Source organism: Schistocerca americana, chromosome 2 (genome assembly GCF_021461395.2).
Source record: "Schistocerca americana isolate TAMUIC-IGC-003095 chromosome 2, iqSchAmer2.1, whole genome shotgun sequence".
Lineage (NCBI taxonomy): Eukaryota > Metazoa > Arthropoda > Insecta > Orthoptera > Acrididae > Schistocerca > Schistocerca americana.
Window position 1 is genome coordinate 835,713,837 of NC_060120.1, and position 27,879 is coordinate 835,741,715.

Here is a 27,879-nt window from a genome sequence, read left to right on the forward strand (position 1 = left end):
TGACACTCGTGCTGTATTTTATTTATAGCTTATCCAACTCTTTTAGTAGTCGGAAAGGCATCTACAAAACTTGCGCTATTAGGTTTGATTCACACTTTGCATCCAATTATTTTCAGGTATTTTCAGAAATATGCTTTCCTTTTAGCACTCTGCTGTTTTATTAATGTTCCTGGCATGAGCGTTGTCGGCAGATGTCAAAGGGCATCCTAAATGGGGGTCATCTTTAACTTCTGTCTGACTATTTTTAATCCATGTGAACCATTCGTAACACTGAGTACAGCTTAAGCACTCATGACTGTAAATTACTGCATCATTTGGTGTGTGTGTCTGTAAAGGTTTTCTCTAGTTTCTTGCAAAATTTAATGCAGACACACTGCTCCTCTAACTCTGCCATCTAGAAATTCGCAAACTTTGCGACACAACAGTCTGCTGAATACAGCACTGAAGAATAACAGACATACAACATTGAAAATTCCAGCAGTTACATATCAAACACAGGCATGTGCAGGGATGCTAACCACATTTCGCTGTAACACACCATTGGCACAAAATCACAAATGTTCTGGAATTTTTTGAATAGACCTTGTAGTTTCTCAGGTTTTGTGTGGCCATGTTAGCACGGAAGACAGATAATCATTTATATTAAGGATTGTGTAGTTGATATATTCAGATCTGGCACCTAGGAAAAGCTGTAGGTTGTCAGCATAGGAATGATATTTACTGGAGGAGAAATGACAGAGACATCATTGACATAAAAGTGGGCTCAGGACTGACACTTGTTACACTCTTGCAAGAATATGCTTCCAGGGTGACTGTGTATTCCCATAGACAACAAGTTGCAGTCTGTTTTTCAAGTACGCTTCAAACCACTTAAACACACTCTCTGAAAATTTTGCTGTCTTATTTTTCTGAGCAATATGTCGAAGTTGACAGTATCAAATATATTGCTGAAGGCTAGTAGTGTCAATGTTGTTGTGGCTTCACTGTTGTTCAGAACCTATTTCAGGCCATCATTTTCCTTAATTAAATCAATGTTTGTCCATAGTGCTTGCAAAAGCTGGTCTGATATTTAAGTTGAATTTGTGTAACTATTCAATAACCTGGTCCTGAGCAATATATTCCCGGGCTTCAGATGTAACAGGCAAAATGCTGATTGATTGGTAGCTACAAGAGAGATTCATACAAACGTTTGGTACATTTGGTACAAATTGAGTACATAACTGGGGACCCAATTTTATTGTTAGAAACACTAGCCAATCTTTTGTTTCCATCCATGGTATTAATGAGAGGGACTCATAGTAATCATTTCAAAACTTCAAGATAATATGTCTTGTGGCTTCGGTGGCATTTCAGCTAAGCTACTAAAGGAGCACAGAGGAGAATTAGCGAAGCCTCTGAAGCACCTAATAAGAAGCTCCCTCTGCCATGGGGAGTTTCCTGACCTTTTGAAAATTGCTGAGATGCTACAAGTGTATAAGAGGGCAACAAAAACTGACACAAAACTATAGGCCAATATCTTTAACATCAGAACTTGACAAATTACTAGAGAAAGTAATACTAAATCAGTTCAGCAATCTACAACATGATTTAGAAAAGGAAGAGTGTAACATCAGTAGCAACTTTTATACATGAAATATTAAACAAGCTGTATATAAAGCAGACAAGGTCACAAGCATTTTCCTGAATATGAGTAAAGCCTTCGGTACCGTGAATCGTACAGTTCTATTACACAAATTGAAATACAGGATGAGATGGGTAGCCTTACAGCTACATATGTTGTATTTGAAAGACAGGAAGCAGTGTGTGAAGCTAACTTATAAAAGGCATGAACAGTTGGTAACAACTAAATCAACTTACACGATTCTTCAATGTGATATGCCTCAAGGAAGCAGGTTAGTGCCTTTTCTGTTCCTTACGTAGGTGAATGATTTAATTGAACCCCAAAATTGCAAGGTCATGAGCTGTGCAGATCCCACATCTTTTGTCAGCTGGAGTGAAATTAATTACAATTTTTTGTCGACTTACCTTACTGCAAATAAGCTATTTTAAAACGGAGAGAAGACACTGACAATGAAAGTCATGCTTAGCTATAATGGCCATTGTAGCTTAAGGCAAATACAGGGTGACGCATGGAAAATCTGCCCTGAGTACAGATTGCTTGCCTTTTATGCACAAACTGTTCCCCACCATGACCAGATACAACAACAGATAGACAAATACATAATAAATGGATAATAAAGAAATAACAAATAAGCTAACGAAAATGCCTGTGTTTACTGAATTGATCTACTGCATCAGTCCTCAAAATTTCACTATGGATATTGTCCTTAAAACTACTATATTGTCCTTAAAAGTACTCTAACGTTATTGGGTTATTTGCGTTCACTTTTCCCTTTGGACTGCCCCACAGATAAGTCACAAGCGGTTAGGTGCGACAAACGTGGTGATCACAATCCTTTGTTGACAGTCCGTTTGTGAATTTTTCATGAATTCATGAGATTGACTTGAGTGAGGTGTTACAGGTCACCTCATCCTATTGAAAGACAGCATACATACTTTCATAATGGGTCAACTGTGCATAAAATTCCTGGAAGATTCACATACACACAACAGTGTTTACTATTGTTTCAAAAAATATGGGACCCACAATCTGACTTGCTGATGTGGCACACCAAACTCTGATTTTTTTCACCATGAGGAGGTTCCTCATTAATCATATAGGAATTGTTTGTTGACCAATCTCTGGTGTTCTGGAAGTTCACATACTTTCACCTGTTGCGACAATTTGTGTGTTGACTTCCTTGGACTCTCGATCATTCGTGCTCAAATATTTGTGACCACAGCAGGTGCACAAATGGAGAGGGCTCACTTCTTTTTTGCATTTGCAACTGACCCTGTAGTATGCCACTGCGTCATTAAGTCATGTGCACTGCTCTTTGCTGGTATGGAAATGCCAGAAAACTTCTTTGCAAAAATGTCCCTGTTTCCTTAAATGAACTGGTAGACACACAGGCCTCCATTATTACATTTCTTTCTTGAAGAGGATACACCTCACTGAGATATTTCCTTTCCATGTCTCAAACAAGTCACAGTGGCTTTTGTACTGATAATACAAAACATAGTCACAACAGCTTTGAAACAATGGATGAGCAGTCCAGTACTTGGGACTGGTTTTTCGTGTGCTACCCTGTATATTTTGGAATGATACATTGGCATCTTCAGTATGGTGTTGAGACATGGGATGGGACACCAGCAGTCTGTACAGACTCTGTATAAATTCTGCAGGCAATCGTGTTCGTGAAACGAAACCCAGAACATAATATAATAAACAGTAATGCATATAACTAAAATACAAGGGGAAGGGAAAACTTCGACAGAATTGAAAGTAAAATAAATAAATAAATAAAAATGGCTGCAGATTGTAGTCTACATACAACAGGAACAACTTGCTTACAACAGACTACTACCTGATCTCAAGACAGCTAATTTAAACACCTTAAAGAATAAACTGAAGCGTTCATTAATAGAGAGAATCTGCTATTCAGCAGAAAATGTCATGTTATGTCTCTCTACAGTGTACGTAACAGTAAATTTTGTTTGGGCCATAAAAAACTGATAATTTCTGATCCCGATTATTTATATCAATGAATGTATTTATATATAAAAACAAAGATGATGTGACTTACCGAACGAAAGCGCTGGCAGGTCGATAGACACACAAACATACACACAAAATTCAAGCTTACACAACAAACTGTTGCCTCATCAGGAAAGAGGGAAGGAGAGGGAAGACGAAAGGAAGTGGGTTTTAAGGGAGAGGGTAAGGAGTTTTAAAACCCACTTCCTTTCGTCTTCCCCTCTCCTTCCCTCTTTCCTGATGAGGCAACAGTTTGTTGTGTAAGCTTGAATTTTGTGTGTATGTTTGTGTTTGTTTGTGTGTCTATCGACCTGCCAGCGCTTTCGTTCGGTAAGTCACCTCATCTTTGTTTTTATATATAATTTTTCCCACGTGGAATGTTTCCCTCTATTATAATGAATGTATTTATATATACATGTGAACTAACGCTTTGTAATGTAAACTAAATCTCTGACAGTGTCTGGAAACTGATTGTTATATGGACAGCAAATAAATAAATAAATAAAAACAAAGTGGTTACAGCTTCTTATTCTTAGGGATTGGTTGGACAATGCTTCTTTTACATGGATTGGAATGTGTTCCATTCACAAGAGAAAAATATGTATATTAACACAGCTATTGGGCTATCTGCAATGCTTGTCCATGATAATGCTGATAGTGCCATTCCCTGCTGTTTCAAAAGACATTGTAATTATTGCTTTTCACATTGTGGTCATTGTAACCAGTTTCAGATGGAAAGTGTCATGGTTAGTTATGTAGTTTGGGAATTCTTGCGTGCAATAGATCTCATCAGCATGAGGCTAGGATGGTGCTGAGAAAAATTCATTCAGTTTGTCAGTTGAGACATGGAAAAACAGTTTCTGATTTTGCTCATCAGACATCCAAGGTACAGAGATTCATCAACATAATCATGGTTGTTGTTTCACTGCACACAAAGGAATACAAGCCCCTGATTTTGGCGTTGCAATCACATTGCTTCACCCTGTTTTGCAACTTCTTGCATTCTTCGTAGCATTCTGGTTTTGGATTTGCCTCAGAATACCTATGAGCAGCATCCCTGTTGTTAATCAGTGTTTGCATGTGGGAATGCTAAAATTATTTACTTCAGAGAATATAATCATAAAAATCTTGGTTTGATGCCTGTGTTGTGCTTTTAGTAATGTAGCTGTAAAACCATCATTCACCAATGTTCCTTTCTCAATACTTGCAGAATGCTGTGACCTTCTGAAGTCAAGCACAGTCACAAAAATTCTTCAGTTCCTTATAACTTCTGTTAGCTTAAGTTAATAACAGGAAACCCCAGGAAGCCCAGATGAAATCTTTAACTGTATTCACAGGTTCATGTGGAATAAATTATGTAATTATGGATAATAAAGTTTGTACGCAGGCCAAGTGCTCTAAGATGTAACATGCATTTGTTTTAAGTTAAAAATTGCATTGCGTATTATACAGCTGTACTACTTTTATTTTTTAAAAGTGATCAATTTCAATCACTAATCGGCATGCGTGCGCCTACCCGGTTCTCTCACTTTGAATTTTAAGTCCTTTGCTTCACTGGCAGTGCAAATTAATAATGCATTGTGTATTTCTTTTACCTGTATACCGCTGCCAGTTCTGTGAAATTGGTCATTCTTGATAAACTTTCAGCTGTCTGGCACCTAACAGTCGTTAAAAATGTCTGATAGTACAGGAGGACCCCAACATGATTTGTTCCCGTAGGCCCAGCAGAGCATGCCACAACAATAGCGTAAATATTGGAAAAAGTGCTATTAATACACAATTGTAGTTTGAATAATGTATTTAATTTCAGTTTACACTGTATATCTTCTGTTTCAGAAAACCAGCCTGAAGAAAATGCTGATGACGACAGTTCAAATCCTGAAATGACAGAAATGAGATTTATACCTGATGACAAAGGAATGCTAGATGCAATGTACCATGCTATGTGTGAATGCCAGGCTCTGCATCCTGATCAATCTGAAAACTATGATGGTACGTTGTTATGTTATTCTGTGTTTCTTGTTTGGTAGAACATTACATTTCACATGTCTTTTGCTTAACCCTTTCAGACCCTGTAGCTTCAATTGTATACATTAACTTTTACTGTGTCTTAGCTGCAACTGAAATATTTTTTCTCCAGTGGAAACCTCACGTACACATTTGTGAATGTTTGATCTTTCTGTTATGCTCAAGTGTTGCCAACTGCTGGCCATCACTATAAAAATATCAACTACTCAATGTAGCTGTGTGCAGCAGCTTGTGATTGCCACAATACATAGAAGTAGTTGGTTAGTTATATTCCACTGTATAATTAAATATTATTGTTGTCATTTTGCATAGTAACTAGTGTGATAATTTTATTTATTGCAACATTGAATATTTCAAAATTAGTTGTTTTAGTCCATGAATTGGAGCCAAGTGTAAAAAGTAGATTTTGAAAACAGGCACATATTTTTAAATAAATCGTGCATCTAAAACCATTAAAAAATCACTGAAGACCATTGCAGCATAAATAAAAAATAATGTCCTCTATCCAGAAAAAATTCAGGTTTGAAAAGATTTAACTGGATGTAAGAAGCTGAAATGCTTTGCTGCTGCTGCTGCTGCTGCTGTTTTGGGCAAAATGTGTTGCATAATTCTATCTTTTTTCTTAAGTTAATGTATTGGCAGTATTTGTAAAATTATAGACTGTGTGGACACATTTGGCCACACCTAAATACGTCATGTAACAGATGGCAAATGATTTCCTCTGAAACTTAGTGGAACTTCGATTTTGAAAAAATTTGATGATGAGCTCCAAAATTTTTGAGCTATCTTACAGTTTTCTCACCCCTTGCTACCAAAACATATCTTGCTGTTTGAACCAGATGTGATTTTTCTTCATACGACATGCGAAGTGCATGTATTATTACCAGTTTACATTCTTTTTTGCTGCAATAGTGAGAATGAATGGCATTAAAGAAACTGTGAAATATTCATAACTGTAATTAGTTGCTGTTGGAGTATTTGAGAACCAACATATTACTTTGAAAAGGATTATTTCTTGTAATGACAAGTGGCTTTGAAAAAAGTAGTTTTTGTAGGAGCAGTTATTCCACTTATGATTATGAAGATTATGTGTGCAGTAATACTCTAATCTGCACCACTGTGATGTAAATAAATCCCGCCTTATACTATTGGTTTTGAAATTGTCCTTTTGTTCTTTAGTCAGTTTAGTTCCGTTCTCTCTATTGAACAAAGAGTGGGTTACCAATTTCATTTGAGACTATGTTGTTGTTATGTAGCAAAGAAGGTAAATGTTTTCATAAAGAAAGAAAGAAATGTAACTACTTTGCTACGTAACAACATTGTGTGATTCATGTGCAGTGAGAAACATAAGTGAATTTCAGCAGCAGAATGCAGTACACATACTGCTCTTCTTGCTCTGTAGAAGTACTTGTAACATCTTCAGATGATCTGCTACATCACATCTATACATTTTGTGACTGATGAACGCAATAATTAATAATGCGAGTCATAACCTAACCTCTCAGCCGCCTTAACACTGCTGCATGAAATCCCCAATGCTTAGCACTGTGAGCAACCCTGTAAAAGATGCTTTTCATGTGATGATTGTTAACCAGTGGAACATATAGTGGATTGAAAAATTTTAGTGATTGATGCAGATTTTATTTCTTTTCTGCATTATGATTAACAGTTAGTCATTGCAACATAGTCCACAATGAATGTAATGGCTGGGATACATGCTCTTGGACAGTTTGGTATTCTGACAGTACTCACAGAATTGTTTTTACTAGGGCAAATTTTCACTATACTTACGGTCTGATAGTTACTTGTGAGTACTTTCTGTAAGTGTCAGTCTTTCGAACCAGGTGTCGGAACCATTTACGCACAGCAGGATAAGTGTGTTTGTGAGAGCTGAGGGATCACTTTCTGCGAGATTTTTCGGTCATTGTTCTGTGCTTGAAGGAATACGTTGGGATGAAAGTGCATTGGGCTGCAGTTCTACTTTTAATACTTTTAGTACCAAATGAAGAACGTAAATGACAGTGTTTGTGTTGGATAAGAGAGTAGATTAGGCGGTGGGATGATTTTGGAGAATGTAAGAACTCATTGTAGAGCTTGTGATATAATATCCATGTTGTTGTGGTCTTCAGTCCTGAGACTGGTTTGATGCAGCTCTCCATGCCACTCTATCCTGTGCAAGCTTCTTCATCTCCCAGTACCTACTGCAGCCTACGTCCTTTTGAATCTGCTTAGGGTATTCATCTGTTGGTCTCCCTCTACGATTTTTACCCTCCACACTGCCCTCCAATGCTAAAGTGGTGATCCCTCGATGTCTCGGAACATGTCCTACCAACCGATCCCTTCTTCTTGTCAAGTTGTGCCACAAACTCCTCTTCTCCCTAGTTCTCTTCAATACCTCCTCATTAGTTATGTGATCTACCCATATAATCTTCAGCATTCTTCTGTAGCACCACATTTCGAAAGCCTCTATTCTCTTCTTGTCCAAACTATTTATCGTCCATGTTTCACTTCCATAAATGGCTACACTCCATACAAATACATTCAGAAATGACTTCCTGACACTTAAGTCTATACTCGATGTTAACAAATTTCTCTTCTTCAGAAACGCTTTCCTTGCCATTGCCAGTCTACATTTTATATCCTCTCTACTTCGACCATCATCAGTTATTTTGCTCCCCAAATAGCAAAACACCTTTACTACTTTAAGTGTCTCATTTCCTAATCTAATTCCCTCAGCATCACCCGACTTAATTCGACTACATTCCATTATCCTCGTTTTGCTTTTGTTGATGTTCATCTTATACCCTCCTTTCAAGACACTGTCCGTTCCGTTCAACTACTCTTCCAAGTCCTTTGCTGTCTCTGACAGAATTACAATGTCATCGGCGAACCTCAAAGTTTTTATTTCTTCTCCGTGGATTTTAATACCTACTCCGTACTTTTCTTTTGTTTCCTTTATTGCTTGCTCAATATACAGATTGAATAACATCGGGCATAGGCTACAACCCTGTCTCACTCCCTTCCCAACCATTGCTTCCCTTTCATACCCCTCGACTCTTATAACTGCCATCTGCTTTCTGTACAACTTATAAATAGCCTTTCACTCTCTGTATTTTACCCCTGCCACCTTCAGAATTTGAAAGATAGTATTCCAATCAACATTGTCAAAAGCTTTCTCTAAGTCTGCAAATGCTAGAAATGTAGGTTTGCCTTTCCTTAATCTAGCTTCTAAGATAAGTCGTAGGGCCAGTATTGCCTCACGTGTTCCAACATTTCTACGGAATCCAAACTGATCTTCACAGAGGTCGGCTTCTATCAGTTTTTCCATTCGTCTGTAAAGAATTCGCGTTAGTATTTTGCAGCTGTGACTTATTAAACTGATAGTTCGGTAATTTTCACATCTGTCAACACCTGCTTTCTTTGGGATTGGAATTATTATATTCTTCTTGAAGTCTGAGGGTATTTCGCCTGTCTCATACATCTTGCCCACCAGATGGTAGAGTTTTGTCAGGACTGGCTCTCCCAAGGCTGTCAGTAGTTTTGATGGAATGTTGTCTACTCCGGGGGCCTTGTTTCGACTCGGGTCTTTCAGTGCTCTGTCAAACTCTTCACGCAGTATCGTATCTCCCATTTTGTCTTCATCTTCATCTACATCATCTTCCATTTCCATAATATTGTCCTCAAGTACATCGCCCTTGTATAGACCCTCTATATACACCTTCCACCTTTCTGCTTTCCCTTCTTTGCTTAGAACTGGGTTTCCATCTGAGCTCTTGATATTCTTGCAAGTGGTTCTCCTTTCTCCAAAGGTCTCTTTAATTTTCCTGTAGGCAATATCTATCTTACCCCTAGTGAGATAAGCGTCTACATCCTAACATTTGCCCTCTAGCCATCCCTGGTTAGCCATTTTGCACCTCCTGTAGATCTCATTTTTGAGACGTTTGTATTCCTTTTCGCCTTCTTCATTTACTGCATTTTTATATTTTCTCCTTTCATCAATTAAATTCAATATTTCTTCTGTTATCCAAGGATTTCTAGTAGCCCTTGTCGTTTTACCTACTTGATCCTCTTCTGCCTTCACTACTTCATCCCTCAGAGCTACCCATTCTTCTTCTACTGTATTTCTTTCCCCCATTCCTGTCAATTGTTCCCCTATGCTCTCCCTGAAACTCTGTACAACCTCTGGTTCTTTCAGTTTATCCAGGTCCCATCTCCTTAAATACCCACCTTTTTGCAGTTTCTTCAGTTTTAATCTACAGTTCATAACCAATAGTTGTCGTCAGAGTCCACATCTGCTCCTGGAAATGTCTTAAAATTTAAAACCTGGTTCCTTCCATGTATACAACCTTCTTTCACGATTGCTTCCTCTTTCATTTCCTAGCCCCAATCCATATTCACTTACTATATTTCCTTCTCTCTCTTTTCCTACTCTTGAATTCCAGTCACCCATGAGTATTAAATTTTCGTCTCCCTTCACTATCTGAATAATTTCTTTTATCTCATCATACATTTCAACAATTTCTTTGTCATCTGCAGAGCTAGTTGGCATATAAACTTGTACTACTGTAGTAGGTGTGGGCTTCATGTCTATCTTGGCCACAATAATGTGTTCACTATGCTCTTTGTAGTAGCTTACCTGCACTCCTATTTTTGTATTCATTATTAAACCTACTCCTGCATTACCCCTATTCGATTTTTTATTTATAAACCTGTATTCACCTGACCAAAAGTCTTGTTCCTCCTGCCACCGAACTTCACTAATTCCCACTGTATCTAACTTTAACCTATCCATTTCCCTTTTTAAATTTTCTAACCTACCTGCCCGATTAAGCGATCTGACATTCCTTGGCCCGATCCGTAGAACGCCAGTTTTCTTTCTCCTGATAACGTCTTCTTGAGTAGTCCCCGCCCGGAGATCTGAACGGGGGACTATTTTACCTCCGGAATATTTTACCCAAGAGGACGCCATCATCATTTAATCATACAGTAAAGCTGCATGCCCTCGGGAAAAATTACGGCTGTAGTTTCCCCTTGCTTTCAGCCGTTCGCAGTACCAGAACAGCAAGGCCATTTTGGTTAGTGTTACAAGGCCAGATCAGTCAATCATCCAGACTGTTGTCCCTGCAACTACTGAAAAGGCTGCTGCCCCTCTTCAGGAACCACATGTTTGTCTGGCCTCTCAACAGATACCCCTCCGTTGTGGTTGCACCTACGGTACGGCTGTCTGTATCGTTGAGGCACGCAAGCACCAACGGCAAGGTCCGTGGTTCATGGGGGGAAGATAAAATGATTTAAATTTCACGAAAATGACAGCAATGGAGATGGGAGAAGTACTCCTGCTAATTGGAGCCAAAATAATTGTTTAGATTCGTTAGAGTTAAAGACAGACTGCTTGTGACACTAAGATTTCTAGTGTTAGGTACCATATGTTTATTCTCTTTAATATTTGGTATCGTAACAATTATGATGAAATAACATTACAGCAGATTTCATCTTAATACCTGTATTTGTTTGATAGCCAAATAGGGCAGATATATGGTAAATGAAGCATTTCTGGACATACATTTATTTGATGTTTTTACATGTATTGGCTTAAGGAACCACTTGTAAATTTCTGAAGGTCTGTTAAACTACACAAAATATAATAGTATAATCAAACAATACATCAAACAATTATAGATACAGCTGTATTACTTGAAGTGAAATGGCACTTTTCCAAGTTCTAGACCGATTACTTTCGGATGGAACTGGATTTGTTTCTCTGAATTAATTAAGCTATGTTATGAAACTACAGTGCCCAATTCCGTAAACTGTGGATATTTAGGTAAATTTCTTTTGTAGAGGTGTTACAAACTTTGCTTGTTATTTCAGTTCTTGTAGTGCAGTACTTTACTGTCCGTACTGCTGGCCTTTCCTCATGCAAACCCATTAAATTCTCAGCTTTGTCCTGAGTCCAGCTCCTGGCAGATTTCCTTACCACTTTTTCTGTGTACACATCAATGACATTTACTTCATCATGCGTATCCGTCATGTCAGTAGTCTCAGCTGTCCTGACAATGTCATATACTGTCATAAAGCAGGTACTTGTAGTGTCTTTTTGGTGCAGTGGATAATTCATTGTCTCTCATTCGTATTAATGTAGGATCAACTCTTCTCGGTAACAATTCTTTTTCCCCTTTTTCTTTATAATTAATTCTACATAATACGTCTTAGATGGTTCTGTAAATTATGTTATGTGTTGCATTGTTTCATTCTAGAACTTTTGAAATGGGTTAACTCTTGCGCTTGTCATGTACGAGTTAGAGCGGGTGATTTCTTCACTTGGAAACATGCCAAAGCCACAAATTAAGACTCGAAACATGCAGTTTCATGAGTACTTGTGTTTAATTTGTGCACGAGTTTGGCAGAATGTATTACCAAGATATGGTAGTGTGGCAAAATATATTACCAAGACGTAGTAGCGTAAAAACTGTCAGATAAGCCCAAATCTTGGATGCAGTATGACTGCTCAGTATTCTGTGCTCTCCAGATAATGCCAATAGTTTTTTGTGTCTGAGAGATATGGAGAGCAGCTCTCGAGGGATGGAGGTTGCTGCCTATATGAGAGCTATTGGTGCTGTTTACGTTGCATGAATTACTTGCAGAAGCTCTCAGAGAGTGAAAAATCTCTCACTTGTATACCGAGCTTAACTGGTGATGTTAAACCAGTTTCTCACTGTTGCAACTGTTACTTGAAATTGGGCATTATGTAGACTTGCTGATATTCCAGTATCAGTTACATGGCGAAAAAATATTTACACTTTTCAGATTGTGAAGAAGATGAAATTTTTGGTGATGCTGAAGAAGATGAGAACGAAGATGGACTGTACAACATACCTGGAGATGTACCAATTATCATTAACAGTAAGTCAGATATGTAATATTCCATTATTGGAATAAACACACTGTTCTCTCTCTTATACCTAATTAAACAAGCACACTTTCCTCTCTCTTATACCTACTTCCCAGGGAACACTTTGTCCTAAAAAGTTACTGAGCTGTGGTTATACTGTTTGCGTGACTTCACTGTCTTGTTGTTTGGAAAGAAAAGGAAAAAAAATACAGTGGTGTCAAAATTAGGGAGCAAGAGTGGACAAAAGTGATACAGTGAAATTACAGAGTGAAGAGCAAATTCCTGATGGTAGCTACATATCTATTTTCAGTGATTATCCTTAATAATGTTGGGATAGGTCTGTGGGCTTTTTAGTTTGTACAGGTGATGAAAGATGAACGAGTGAATAGTAATAGATGTGATAATCACTGAAAAGTGTGACTTGCCGGTAAGGATGTATTGCAGTGTACTTGATTAACACTAGAAGGACTGGGAATTTCGATCTACCTAGAAGGACCAACCTGTTTTTTTTTGACGGGTACAGTTTCATTTACCATTTAAAAAAAAAGTATACACATTTTAACATAAATCAATTTATTTCAGACAAGTTACACAGTGCATCAGGATATGGTTTTACTTTTTTCTGTGGAATTATGTGGTACAGTGAACATTTTATACCTAAAAATTAATCAAAACATTATGTAACAAAATGTGGAAAGAATAACTTTCTGTGGAAAATAAAACCATGTGTTTTAAGACAAATATCTGAAAAGCACAATATATTCTAGAGAAAACATTTATAATCGTGCTTTTACTCATTCAAAACCACCTGCTGCGTCGTGACACCTCACACAGATGTATTCAGTATTGCCTAAACATGGTCCACAAACATACGTGCCACACTTTATACATAAATGCTTGCTTCTATTCTTGCCTCTACACCCTCCAATTTGACAAGTCTTTTGAATCTTGCAACGTTGTGATACTGTATTAAGAAGGGTATTTTGTACCCTTGTGGCCTTATTTGCTGAAGCGAACTCTTCTGCCAATTTGTATATAAACTGACGTCTCCATAATTTTTCTCCTGTTACTTCCTTATAGAGTAACCAAACATTTATATCTGCTAAGTCCAAGACATTATGCGCATGGGCCATCTGCGGCATCCATACTTCATTGTGTAAAGCCGAGCCATTTGATTGATTACGTCAACGACATACTTGGTGTTGTTGTAGTAGGCCATTAATTCCGGTAGCTTTTTACAATGCCGCTCATAGATAGTTACTATGTCATGCATTGAACTCAAAATAAGCACATTTTTGTTCTTTTTCCCCTGATAACATGTTAGTTATATCACCTGACATATAAACAATAGTTTTGTGCAAAGGTGCTACTGTAGATTTTGCTGATCGAGGTATTTCCCTTCTAGATTTCTTTACTGTGCTCTTATGTTTCAAATTTTCTGCAAGGCCTTTCATTGTGAAAATGTAGTCACAGGTTATGTTTCTTCCTGTGGAAACAAAGGGCTGCATAAGACACGTTGCAACATGCTATGCAAGGGGAATACCTGTGGGACACTGCTCATCTTTCCCTAGGTGAGGAAACCCATTCAGCAGATACTTGGAATTTGTATCAACTGCAAGCCAAAACTTTATTCCAAATTTGTGTGGTTTATGGATCATGTATTTAATGAAAGAGCATCTAGCCTTTCATGGAAACAGTTGCTCATCCACAGTGATATTTTCACCTGGAAAATAACACAGCAAGGAATTGGCAATGAAAGGATTCCACACAGGGGCAGCAGGTGCAAAACAATCTGTTTATAGTCTGTGTGAACATGTGCTCTATCTTATTTCTGCTCATTGTGTTCTGAAAAAATGCTGGTCCCTATGTATTCGACCATAACAGCTTCAATGGAAAGCTTTTTGCTCCATATATGCCTCATAAATACATAAGTGATATTGTAGCTTCTATTGCATCAACACTGATGATCCAGTCATCATCATGTAGCTCTGGGTGTGCTCTGTTTTCTGTACACTTCTTTATATTTTGAAGCATGCTGTCATCAACTAGCAATCTTCATGCACTAGAATATATACCTTTTGTGACAAACTTCTTCGCATAGCCTGTGGATCTCGATGCTACCTTCAAGATGTTTTGCTGTGGACGTTTTCCAAGAACAGCTTTCGTAGGTGTAACAGTCCGTGTTGTTCCGTCATTAGCTTTCTCACTAATCCCCATCAAACAATTTCCTTCCATCTGAATTTTTCCTGTCTCACTGCCATGAAAGCTTCTAGTGCTGTTAGCTAGAGGTAAGTGCACACTGCTGTTTGGCATACCTGAATATAGCCAGCCGGTGTGGCCGTGCGGTTCTAAGCGCATCAGTTTGGAACCGCGTGACCGCTACGGTCGCAGGTTCGAATCCTGCCTCGGGCATGGATGTGTGTGATGTCCTTAGGTTAGTTAGGTTTAAGTAGTTCTAAGTTCTAGGGGACTGATGACTTCAGATGTTAAGTCCCATAGTGCTCAGAGCCATTTGAACCATACCTGAATATACAGTATATAATACAATAATTCTTTACAGACGAATGGAAAAACTGGTAGAAGCGGACCTCGGGGAAGATCAGTTTGGATTCCGTAGAAATGTTGGAACACGTGAGGCAATACTAACCTTACGACTTATCTTAGAAGAAAGATTAAGAAAAGGCAAACCTACGTTTATAGCATTTGTAGACTTAGAGAAAGCTTTTGACAACGTTAACTGGAATACTCTCTTTCAAATTCTGAAGGTGGCAGGGGTAAAATACAGGGAGCGAAAGGCTATTTACAATTTGTACAGAAACCAGATGGCAGTTATAAGAGTCGAGGGGCATGAAAGGGAAGCAGTGGTTGGGAAAGGAGTGAGACAGGGTTGTAGCCTCTCCCCGATGTTATTCAATCTATATATTGAGCAAGCAGTAAAGGAAACAAAAGAAAAATTCAGAGTAGGTATTAAAATTCATAGAGAAGAAGTAAAAACTTTGAGGTTCGCCGATGACGTAGTAATTCTGTCAGAGACAGCAAAGGACTTGGAAGAGCAGTTGAACGGAATGGACAGTGTCTTGAAAGGAGGATATAAGATGAACATCAACAAAAGCAAAACGAGGATAATGGAATGTAGTCTAATTAAATTGGGTGATGCTGAGGGTATTAGATTAGGAAATGAGACACTTAAAGTAGTAAAGGAGTTTTGCTATTTAGGGAGTAAAATAAGTGATGATGGTCGAAGTAGAGAGGATATAAAATGTAGACTGGCAATGGCAAGGAAATCGTTTCTGAGAAGAGAAATTTGTTAACATCGAGTATAGATTTAAGTGTCAGGAAGTCGTTTCTGAAAGTATTTGTATGGAGTGTAGCCACGTATGGAAGTGAAACATGGACGATAACCAGTTTGGACAAGAAGAGAATAGAAGCTTTCGAAATGTGGTGCTACAGAAGAATGCAGAAGATAAGGTGGGTAGATCACGTAACTAATGAGGAGGTATTGAATAGAATTGGGCAGAAGAGAAGTTTGTGGCACAACTTGACTAGAAGAAGGGATCGGTTGGTAGGACATGTTTTGAGGCATCAAGGGATCACAAATTTAGCATTGGAGGGCAGCGTGGAGGGTAAAAATCGTAGAGGGAGACCAAGAGATCAATACACTAAGCAGATTCAGAAGGATGTAGGTTGCAGTAGGTACTGGGAGATGAGGAAGCTTGCACAGGATAGAGTAGCATGGAGAGCTGCATCAAACCAGTCTCAGGACTGAAGACCACAACAACAACAACAACAACAACAATACAATAATTCAGTTACAACAAAAACAGTGGAGTTAAAATTATAATACAGCAAAATAGAAAACATTTATAGTGCTTGCTGAAATATCAGTTGCAATAAAATATAAAATAATACTACAATGGCTATACAAACATACCTGCTATAGGTAAAGCAACATTGGTTTGCAACTTCTTGGCATGCTCTTGTCCAATTGTTGCAACGTCGCTGTCTGAAGAGTCACTGATTTCATTGATGGGAGGGATATTTTCCTCATCATCAATAGCACTTGCAGCATCATCTTCTCGTAATTCATCAGCTTCACAAACATCACGAGGATCTTCTTCGGATTCACCATCTGACATTGACATCAAATATTCTAAAATTTCTTCATCAGACAAACTATGTCTTTGAACTGCCATCACGAAACAACTGAAATGTGGAAAACGCAAACTGTGCCACATGAACAACAAAGCTTCATTGCTCACCAACAGAGGGTCTGCAAAAGAAAATAATCAAATTAGGGTGGTACACAACAATAGCTTTGGATATGTACAAAAGCTATTGTTCATATTTTGTTAACTGTCAAAATGACGGATTTAGGTCCTTGTAGTAGAAGTTGTTTGGGACACTTTTCAGAATGGTCCTACTGGGTAAATTCTTTTCAGAAATCTACCTAACAAATATTTATATTTAAAAACAAAGATGATGTGACTTACCATACGAAAGCGCTGGCAGGTCGATAGAAACACAAACAGACACATACATACACACAAAATTCAAGCTTTCGCAACAAACTGTTGCCTCATCAGGAAAGAGGGAAGGAGAGGGAAAGACGAAAGGAAGTGGGTTTTAAGGGAGAGGGTAAGGAGTCATTCCAATCCTGGGAGCGGAAAGACTTACCTTAGAGGGGAAAAAGGACGGGTATACACTCGCGCGTGCACACACACGCACATCCATCCACACATATTCAGACACAAGCTTGTGTCTGTATATGTGTGCATGGTGACTCTTTGTCTTTAAATATGTCTGCTTGTGTCTGTATGTGTGGATGGATATGTGCGTGTGTGCGAGTGTATACCTGTCCTTTTTTTCCCCCTAAGGTAAGTCTTTCCGCTCCCGGGATTGAAATGACTCCTTACCCTCTCCCTTAAAACCCATTTCCTTTCGTCTTTCCCTCTCCTTCCCTCTTTCCTGATGAGGCAACAGTTTGTTGCGAAAGCTTGAATTTTGTGTGTATGTTTGTGTCTGTCTGTGTTTCTATCGACTTGCCAGCGCTTTCGTATGGTAAGTCACATCATCTCTGTTTTTAAATATATTTTTCCCGTGTGGAATGTTTCCTTCTATTATATTAACAAATATTTATGAAAGTTATAGAAAATAGGACCAGTAGAAGAATCCATTTAGGAGAAATAAGTCTACAGAAGTAGAATACCCTTCTAAATGACGGGTGGGGTCCTTCTAGTGTTAATTTATGGACAAGTTTGTACTGAGAGGTCAGTAGGCAGAAAATGCTAATTGATTGGGGGGGGGGGGGTGCAGAAGACTAAGATAACCAGGCAGGCTATTATTTGATGTGATGCAGAAAGAAAAGTTTATACACAGAACAGAGATGGGTGGGGAATTATTCTAGCAGTGATAAGGACTGCAAATGCAGAAATCCACTGACAGAAACAACTGTGATGAAGGGCAAATGTTCTAGAAAAGTTTTGGTGGAATGTAAATACTCTTGGATTACTGGAGACCACTTGTCAGAAAGCAGAAGCATTGTCATTGATAAGCATGCACATAAAGATGGAAAACTTGCTAGCTTTCAGAGTAATCATTTTATCAAGCTTGAGGGGAAAAAGAGAACTAACTCTCTCTCTCTCTCTCTCTCTCTCTCTCTCTCTCTCTCTCTCTCTGCAGTCTTGGGCAACTGAAACAATACAGCAGTGGCAGTGTGGTTTCAGTTCCCTGAGACCGCAGTTGTGTGTGTGAGTAGAGTTTGCTTGTGTGTGTGTGTGTGTGTGTGTGTGTGTGTGTGTGTGTGTGATATTAGTAGATTCCATCATGGATTTTTCATTGTTTAATCGTTTATTTATTTATTTTTCGGTGGGTGGACTAGAGTATGGTGCAGGTTTTGTTGGGGGGGGCAGGGGGGGGGGGTCAGCAGGAAGAGGATTTGGGGGTGGTTGGCTAGCAGCTTGGAAGGAGGCAGCTGGTTAGCCAGCTAGGATTGCAGAGAGGAGGGGGTGGCAGTTACATTGGCTAGGCATGTGGTACATGGTTGTCAGCGCCAGCACACAACTGAAGGTGACTGGGGACGTGAAATGGGTGTGTGTGACAGGATGGAAGGAAGGGGAAACTGTTGTGTGAAGGGTGTGGGGACAGTGGATTACGGGAGATTGTGGCCAGGACAATTATGGGTGTGGATGATGTGTTGTAAGGATAACTCCCCAACTCCAATCTGCGAAGTTCAGAGTAGTTGGTGGAGGAGGAAATGATCCAGATCCAGGTTGTGAATAGTCACTGAAATGGAGAATATTGTCCTCAGCCATTCATCATGGGGGACAACTAGTTGGTAGCCATAACAATATAAAAAGCTGTGCAGTGTTTGTAGCAGAATTGATATATGGCATAGCTGCTTTCACAAGTGGCCCTGCCTCTGATGGGGTAGGATAAACCTGTGACAAGACGCTCTGTTGGGAGAGGTCGTGTTAGATAGTGGCAAGGCTACGGGCATGAGAGGTGCTGGATCCCTACTAGTCATTGTTGATGCCACCTCCCTATCTACAAACAACCCTCATGCCATTGGCCTTGCTGCTATTGAAGACCACCTGACCCAACATTCTTCAGACTCCAAACCTACCACCTCATTTCTTATACACTGTACCAACTATATCCTGACACACAACTACTTTTCATTTGAAGAGAAGGTACGCAAACAAATCCGCAGAATAGCCATGGGCACCCACATGGCACCCTCCTATGCCAACCTGTTTATGGATGATCTAGAGGAAACCTTCCGGGCCTCCAAAAACTCCCAACTGCTGGTCTGTTTCAGTTTCAATGATGGTATCTTCATGATCTGAACTCTGGGCCAAAACACTCTACCCTCATCCCTTCACAACTTTCTCTCCCATCTACTTCACCTGGTCCTTCTTTACCCAATGCACCATCTTCCTGGACATTGATATCCGCTTCTTTGATGGCTCTATTCTGTCCACATTAAACTCACTAACAACCAAAAGTACCCGCATTTTGACAGGTCCCAACCCTTCCACACCAAAAATTCCATCCCATACAGCCTGGCCATGTATGGACTGTGCTGTCCACGTGCATTGCTCGCCTGGCCATCCCAATTATCGCCTGCTTTTCCCTGCCGTGGTCCTCCATCTGCCCGAACGGCGACCTAGGTCTGGGCTTTCCATCGCTGTCCGCGTCCAGTCCCTGCTGTCGGAACTGGGCTCATTCCCTCTTCTGCCTCCCTTTCCGGGTCCGTGCACCTACGCCTCCCTGGTGTTTGCCCCAGCCGTCCGTCCGTCTGGACTTGGCACAGGGATCCAAGGACTCGGTTACGCCTGTGGCCCTCTGTCGCCGTTTTCTTGCGCTCCTCGCCTCATTTCCGGGCTGTGAGCCTGTCTACACTGATGGTTCCCTGGTTGATGGTCGCACTGCCTACGCTTTTGCTCACGCTGCCCATGTTGAACAGCACTCCTTGCCGGCTGGCTGCAGTATTTTTACTGCAGAGCTGGTGGCCACATTGCGCGCTCTTGAGCATATGCGTTCCTGCTCAGGTACGTCCATTGTCATCTGCAGTGACTCCCTGAGCAGCCTCCAGGCCATCGCCCGCTGCTATCCCTCTTCTCCCCTGGTGTCCTCTATTCGGGAGTCTGTTTCCACCATTACCCGCTCTGGTCGTTCGGTGGTCTTTGTTTGGACGCCAGGTCACGTTGGCATCCCGGGGAACGAACGTGTTGACAGGCTGGCCAAAGGGGCGATCGACGCCCCAGCTTTGGAGATCGGCCTCACGGCTCGCGATCAGCAGCTGGTGTTGTGCCGTAAGGTGCTTGGGATGTGGTCTGCTGAGTGGCGAGGCATGACCGCGCCTAATAAACTGCGGGCTGTCAAGGAGACGACCGATGTGTGGCGCTCCTCCCTGCGGTCTTCTCGCAGGGACTCTGTTATCCTGTGTCGGCTCCGCATCGGCCATACATACCTGACGCACGGCCATCTTTTGCGTCAGGAGGATCCCCCCCTGTGTCGGTGTGGGTCCCGGCTGACGGTCGCCCACATCTTGTTAGAGTGTCCCCGACTGCGCCCCCTCCGGCAGTCTTTTAATCTCCCGGACACTTTGCCTTTGGTTTTATGTGACAATGCCTCCATGGCTGATGACGTTTTAAATTTTATGCATGGTAGTCCTTTTTATGGTTCCATTTAGGGAGGTCCTGCACCTTTCCCTTTGTGTGTCTCTTGTCCTCGAGTCTCTCATATTTGGTTGCAGATTTTAGTGTGTAGTCGGTTGGTTGACTCTTTCCCTTTTTTGTTGTCGTGGTCAGTCAACCAGTCTCCGGTCATCTCCTTTTGTTCTGTTTCTTTTTGTCAGGTGTCTTCGTGTCTGTAGTGTTCGTTACCACATTTGTGTTCTTTTAGGGCCTGGGGGGGAGTCTCCTTCCCCTTGGTGTTTTACCTGCTTCGTGCATTTATGTCTCGCCTGTTTTTGGAATGGGGGACTGATGACCTTAGCTGTTTAGTCCCCCTTAAACATCCCAACAACCACCACCACCACCAAAAATTCCATCCCATACAGCCTGGCCATGTATGGACTGTGTATCTGCAGTGACAACAATTTGCTTGCCCAGTATTCTGAAGATCCCACAAAGGCTTTCATAGACAGGCATTATCCCCCAAAATGTAGTTCAGAAATAGAAATCCTTTCTGTAGCCTCACACAAACCTAATCCTTCTGCCACCTCCAAGAATCAGCTGTAAAGGAGCAATCCCCAGTCATCATCAAATACCATTCTGGATTGAAGCAATTGAACAATGTCCTTCGCCAAGGCTTTGCTTATCTATCATCATAACGGGAAATGGGGCCATCCTACCTATGATCCTTCCCTGCCCTGCTAAAGTGGTATTCCGTCACCCATCCAACCTATACAACATCCTGGTCTATCCCTACGCCACTCCCATTCCCATCCCTTTGCCGCCGGGACCATATTCCTGTGGTAGACAAAGGTGCAAGACATGCCCGATCCACTCTCCCAGCAATTACTATCCCAGTCCTGCCATGAGGCTAATTTGGGCCAACTCTGCTGTGAACTCTGCACATCTTTTACGTCACTATGACTACTAACCAGCTGCCCACAAGAATGAATGACCACTGCCAACTTCTTGGCAAGAAACAAGTTGGTCACCCCTGAAACAACATGCAGCTGAGCACAACACTGCCTCACAATCTGGATCTGGATTGTTCCCTCTGCCACCAGCTTTTCGTAATTATGCAGATGGGAGTTCACTTAGAACACATCCGCTGCTTCTGTAATCATCGTGGCCTCAATCTACTGTAACCCACTGTTCCCATGTCCTTCACCCAACAGTTTTTTCTTCCTCCATCCTGTCTCCCCCTCTCAGTTCACTTCCCTATGTCACCTTCAGCATGCTCCACTTCCTACCGGCTCCAACTATGCTATCACCTGCCTAGCCCAGCTGCTAACCACCTACTGCAATCCCTCTTTCTGCCTCTCTCCCTTTTCCAACCCACCTGACACAATTCCCACAACAACCTAGTCTATCTGCTGTCTTTCTTTTTCTCTAGCTGCAAAAAGGATTACTCTGAAAGCTCGCAAGTTTTCTACTTTTCTGTTTGTGCTTATCAATGACTCGATGCTTCTGCTTTCCAGTGAGTGTCTCCTTTATTCCAAAAGTATTTTTGACAAGGCAGATTGTTATAGCATGGCACTACAGTCTGGAACCACGCGACCCTACGGTCGCAGGTTCGAATCCTGCCTCAGGCATGGATGTGTGTGATGTCCTTAGGTTGATTAGGTTTAAGTAATTCTAAGTTCTAGGGGACTGATGACTTCAGACATTAAGTCCCATAGTGCTCAGAGCCATTTGAACCATTTTTGTTATGGGGAATGTAGTCGAATTAAGTCGGGTGATACTAAGGGAATTAGATTAGTAAGTGAGACACTTGAAGTAGTAAAGGAGTTTTGCTATTTGGGGAGCAAAATAACTGATGATGGTCGAAGTAGAGAGGATTTAAAGTGTAGACTGGCAATGGCAAGGAAAGCGTTTCTGAAGAAAAATTTGTTACCATTTAGTATAGATTTAAATGTCAGGAAGTTGTTTCTGAAAATATTTGTATGGAGTGTAGCCCTGTATGGAAGTGAAACGTGGACGATAAATAGCTTAGACAAGAAGAGATTAGAAGCTTTCGAAATCTGATACCTGAGCTGTGACCTCCTCATGCAAGCCTTGGAGAGGTTGCTCGTCATCCTGGAGCATCGGAACTCCTGGCAATGGCTGCTGTGCCAGACGGCCCTTGCTGTGTCTGGGTGGTGCCCATGAGGAGAGCCCCTGATCAGAGTGTGTGGTACCAGGCAGACGCTATGCAAATGAAATGCATACGGGTCCAGAACTCTGGCTGTTCTTCTGCAGCTGTCTCTCTGCGTGGAACTGATTCTTCTAGTGCTGCTTCTCCTGCCCCTTTGGCCTTTTCTTCCATGGCTACCCCCTGGGAAGAGGGTCAGGCCCGTCGACTAGGGGCAAAGCCTTTCCCGTGCTATCTGGTTTGCACCAGGACTGATGGGGATACTTTCACCAATACTAAACCTTTATTCTTTGTGGAACATGTTGAAGACAAGTTTGGCGAAGTGGACTCCCTGAGCAAGATGCGGTCGGGTTCGTTGCTGATCAAAACTGCTTCAGCTGCCCAGTCTGCGGCCCTTCATGCCTGTACCCATCTTGGCACAATTCCTGTGTCCATTACTCCCCACCAGTCTCTAAATATGGTTCAAGGTGTGATTTTTCACAGGGACCTCATCCTTCAAACTGATGAGGAACTTCGGGACAATCTCGGATGGCGGGGTGTTCACTTTCTTCGGCGTGTTCAAAAGGGTCCTAAGGATAATCGCATTGCTACTGGTGCCTTTATCCTGGCCTTTGAAGGGGATACCCTCCCTGAGAAAGTAAAGATTATGGTTTATCGATGTGATGTGAAGCCTTACATCCCACCTCCTATGAGGTGTTTTAAGTGCTTGCGTTTTGGACACGTCTTCCCGCTGTTCGCAGGCCCCTCTCTGTAGTGACTGTGGACATCCACTCCATGAGGGGAGTCCCTGTGTTCCCCCTCCTGTGTGTGTTAATTGTCATGGCAATCATTCTCCATTTTCACCAGATTGCCCAGTATATAAGAAGGAAAAGAAGAGACAGGAGCATAAGTCCCTTGATCATTTAACCTACACAGAGGCTCATAAGAAGTATACACATCTTCACCCGGTGTCCATGACGTCTAGTTATTCTTTAGTTACATTTTCACCCCTTCCTTACCCCAGTCCTGGACCCCTCTCCTCCCCCCCTCCCCTGCAACTCACACAACTTCTCCTCTGGGCACTGTTCCCCGTTCCCAGCCAGAGAAGTGTCCCACTCCGTCGGTGTCTGCTGGTCATGGGCGCCCCTCCCGGGATGCCCCTTCCTGGCACCTTCCAGGCCAAAGGTCTGCTGCCACGTGATGACCGTGAGAACTGCGGTCTGTCGGCCCCCAGGTCACCTGATCTCTTTCTGTTCCCGATCTTGCTGCAGCTGGCTCCTTTATGCCACACAGCCCTCCTCGATCTCAAACAGAAAAGAAGAAGAAACATGTCTCGGGACAAAGAACCTCTGGTGTCACCAGAGGTCCCATCCCCGGCTTCACAACCAGATTCTGACCTGTCGTTCATGGATTTCGCCCCCTCCTTGCCTGTGACGGGTGGTGGCCCGGCAGTATGACTGGCTTTAGCCTGTTTAACCCCCATTTAAATCATCATTCTGTGGTTATCCAATGGAATTGTAATGGATACTACAGTCACCTTCCGGAATTGAAATCCCTTCTTTCGTCTTACTCTGCAGCTTGTGTGGTTCTACAGAAATCTCATTTTACTGATGATCAGTCACCGATCCTCTGTGGGTTCCGTGTTTTCTGTCGAAATTGGGTCGGACTGCTGCGGGCTTCTGGTGGCGTTGTACGTTGGTCTGTACAGACATTGCTAGCACGTGGATTCCTCTTCAGACTACATTGGAAGCGGTTGCTGTTAGGGTCCACCTGGACTCTGAGGTCACGGTTTGCAATCTTTATCTCCCTCCTGACAGGACTCTTACACCTGCCTTAACTGCCCTTCTTCAGCAACTTCCTCCTCCCTTCCTCCTCCTCGGGGATTTTAATGCTCATCATCCCTTGTGGGGCAGTGCATTTCCATCTAGACGAGGTCTTCTCTTAGATCAGTTTATTACAGACCACGACTTGTGCCTTCTTAATGATGGCTCCCAGTGCCGGTCATGGTACCTTTTCTGCCATTGATCTTTCTCTTTCTTCTTCCTTTCTCCTCCCTTCATTACACTGGTCGCCACACGACAACCTTTGTGATAGTGACCGTTTCCCGTGGATTCTCTGTCTCCCTTCCCGCTCCCCAATGGACAGGTTACCTTGTTGGTCTTTCCAACGCGCTGATTGGCCTCTATACACTGCACAGGTCGTGTTTTCTCCCTCTTGTCGGGTTGTATTGATGACGTCCTACATGACGTGTCTGACGCGATTGTTGGCGCTGCTAGCCTTGCTGTACCACGCTCATCTGGACCATTTCGTCACTGGCAAGTCCTGTGGTGGAGTACGGCCATTGCCATTGCCATCCGTGATTGCCGTCGAGCTTTGCAACACCTTAAGAGGCACCCATCTGTTGCCAGCCTTATTACCTTTGAACGCCTTCGCGCTAAAGCCCGTTATTTAATCAAACAGAGCAAACGGAAATGTTGGGAACGATTTGATTCTCCCCTTGGTTCTACTATCCCTAGGTCATGGGTATGGGCTACACTTTGCTCTCTCCAAGGTTGCCATCGGCAGTCCGCCCTCCCAGCCCTTCACCTCCCAGATGGCCTTTGTACCGACCCGTTGATTCTTGCGGAACATCTTGTGACCCATTTTGCAATGGCATCAGCATCAGCCTCCTATCCGGCTGCTTTCCTTCACCGGAAACAGTGAGCCGAAGCTTCCACCTTATGTTTTACCCCTTGTCAGTCAGAATCTTACAACGAACCTTTTACTGAATGGGAATTTCTTTCTGCACTTTCTTCTTCTCGTGATACAGCCCCTGGCCCAGACTCCATTCATAACCAACTGCTTCAACATCTCAGTGCTCCACAGCGGCAACATCATCTCCGTGTGTAACTGTATCTGGCTCCAGGGTGACTTCCATTCTCAGTGGAGGGATAGCATTGTGGTTCCTGTCCTTAAGCCTGGTAAGAACCCCCTATTTGTTGACAGCTATCGGCCAATTAGTCTGACCAATGTTGTTTGCAAGTTACTTGAACGGATGGTAGCCGGTTGGCTCAATTGGGTCCTCGAATCTCGGGATCTATTGTCCCCTTACCAGTGTGGCTTCCGAGAGGGACGGTCTCCGATCGATCATTTACTTCGCTTGGAATCCGCAGTTCGGCAGGCTTTTTCCCAGCACCGCCATTTGGTTGCAGTATTTTTTGACCTACGCAAGGCCTATGACACGGCCTGGCGCCATCACATCTTAATTACACTTCATCAGTGGGGTCTCCGAGGCCCACTCTTGATTTTTATCTACCAGTTTCTGTTCCATTGGTCATTCAGGGTTCGGGTTGCTACTGTTTTTAGTTCTCCACGGACCCAGGAGACGGGCATCCCACAGGGTTCTGTCTTGAGTGTACTTCTTTTCCTCATTGCTATCGATGGACTTGTGGCCTCTGTCGGTCCTTTGGTCGCCCCTGCCCTATATGTGGATGATTTCTGCATTTGGGTTAGTTCCTCTTCGATGGCCTCTACAGAGCGGCAGCTCCAGGGAGCTGTACAGCGTGCCTCTGCATGGACCCTCTCACATGGATTTCAGTTCTCTCCTTTAAAATCGCAGGTGGTCCACTTCTGTTGCCGTACTACGATCCACCCTGATCCAGAGCTCTATCTTGATGCACAACGATTGCCTGTGGTCCCACAGTTTCGTTTCCTGGGTCTTCTTTTCGACAACAAGCTCACTTGGCTGCCCTATATCAGACTTCTGAAGGTAGGATGTTTCTGCAAACTCAATGTCCTTCGCTTCCTTGCCCACTCCTCTTGGGGTGCGGACCGCTCCCTCTTACTCCGTCTTTATCCTGCTCTAGCTCTGTCTCGCTTGGACTATGGTTGTCAAGTTTATGGTTCCGCTGCTCCTTCCACACTGCACATGCTGGATCCAGTCTACCATCGTGGTATCCATTTCGCCACTGGTGCCTTCCGTACTAGCCCTGTTGATAGTCTCCTGGTTGAAGCTGGGATCCCCCCCCCCTTTCTGTTCAGCGGTCCCAGCTTCTGGTGTCTTATGCACTTGCTGTCCGTTCCTCTCCCACTCATCCTTCCTATTCTATCCTGTTCCAAGACCATGGACGTCGCCCACCTGATCCCTGCCCTCAGGTGGGTTTACCGGTTGGGCTCCGCCTTGCGTCTCTTTGCCGTTATTTTCAGCTTCCTTCTTTGTCCTGTCTTCCTCGCTCCCTCCTCTCCACCCCCCCATTGGTTAGTTTCTCGGCCTCAAATTTGGATGAATCTCCGCTGACGTCCGAAAGATTCCATCCCCCCGATGGTGTTCCATTCCTTTTTCTGCCGAATTTTATGGGAGTTTCTGGATGTTCGGGATGCTGTTGTTTTTTACACTGATGGCTCTAAATCTGCTGATCATGTGGGATATGCCTTCACGTCCTCTGTTGGAATGGAAAATCATCTGCTGCCACCTACATGTGGGGTGTTTACTGCGGAATTGATGGCAATTTCCTAGACCCTTACCTCTATTGAACAGTCCCAACACACTCGCGTTTTGTTATGTACGGACTCAATGAGTGGCCTTCTGGCTATTGACCGGTGTTTTCCGTGCCATCCCTTGGTCTCTGCCATCCATGACCATCTCACTGATATTCACCGTGCTGCTTGTTCCGTTGACTTCCTTTGGGCCCCTGGCCATGTGGGTATCCTGGGTAATGAGCTCGCTGATCGTTTGGCTGGGGGAGCAGTGACTTACCCCCGTTTCCTGTAACCCCTCCTGCAGCGGATTTACGGCTTCACATCAAATCCCACTTCGAACAATCATGAGCCAACTCTTGGGAGGCTACTTCCCTGTCTAATAAACTTCGTGTGATTCAGGTGACACCAGGCCCTTGGCGTTCTTCCTTTCGCCTCTCCCGAAAGGACTCGATCACACTGTGTCGTCTCCGCATTGGCCATACCAGGTTGACCCATGGTTTTATTTTGCGTGATGAGCCACCCCCACTTTTTGGTTGTGGAGCCTTCCAGTCAGTAGCCCACATTTTGGTGGAATGCC

At 42.5% G+C, this 27,879-nt stretch overlaps 1 protein-coding gene across 2 annotated transcripts in view; it reads left to right on the forward strand.

Annotated features, from left to right (window-relative positions):
- LOC124595540 (methylosome subunit pICln) overlaps positions 1-27,879 on the forward strand; it is an 81,657-nt gene that overhangs the window by 31,188 nt on the left and 22,590 nt on the right. The window contains exons 3-4 of one of the 2 annotated variants that reach the window (XM_047134318.1): positions 5,474-5,629; positions 12,473-12,568. In XM_047134318.1, the coding sequence (XP_046990274.1) occupies positions 5,474-5,629; positions 12,473-12,568 (252 nt within the window). The remainder of the gene's footprint in view (positions 1-5,473; positions 5,630-12,472; positions 12,569-27,879) is intronic. The other variant, XM_047134319.1, reaches the window with a different exon arrangement.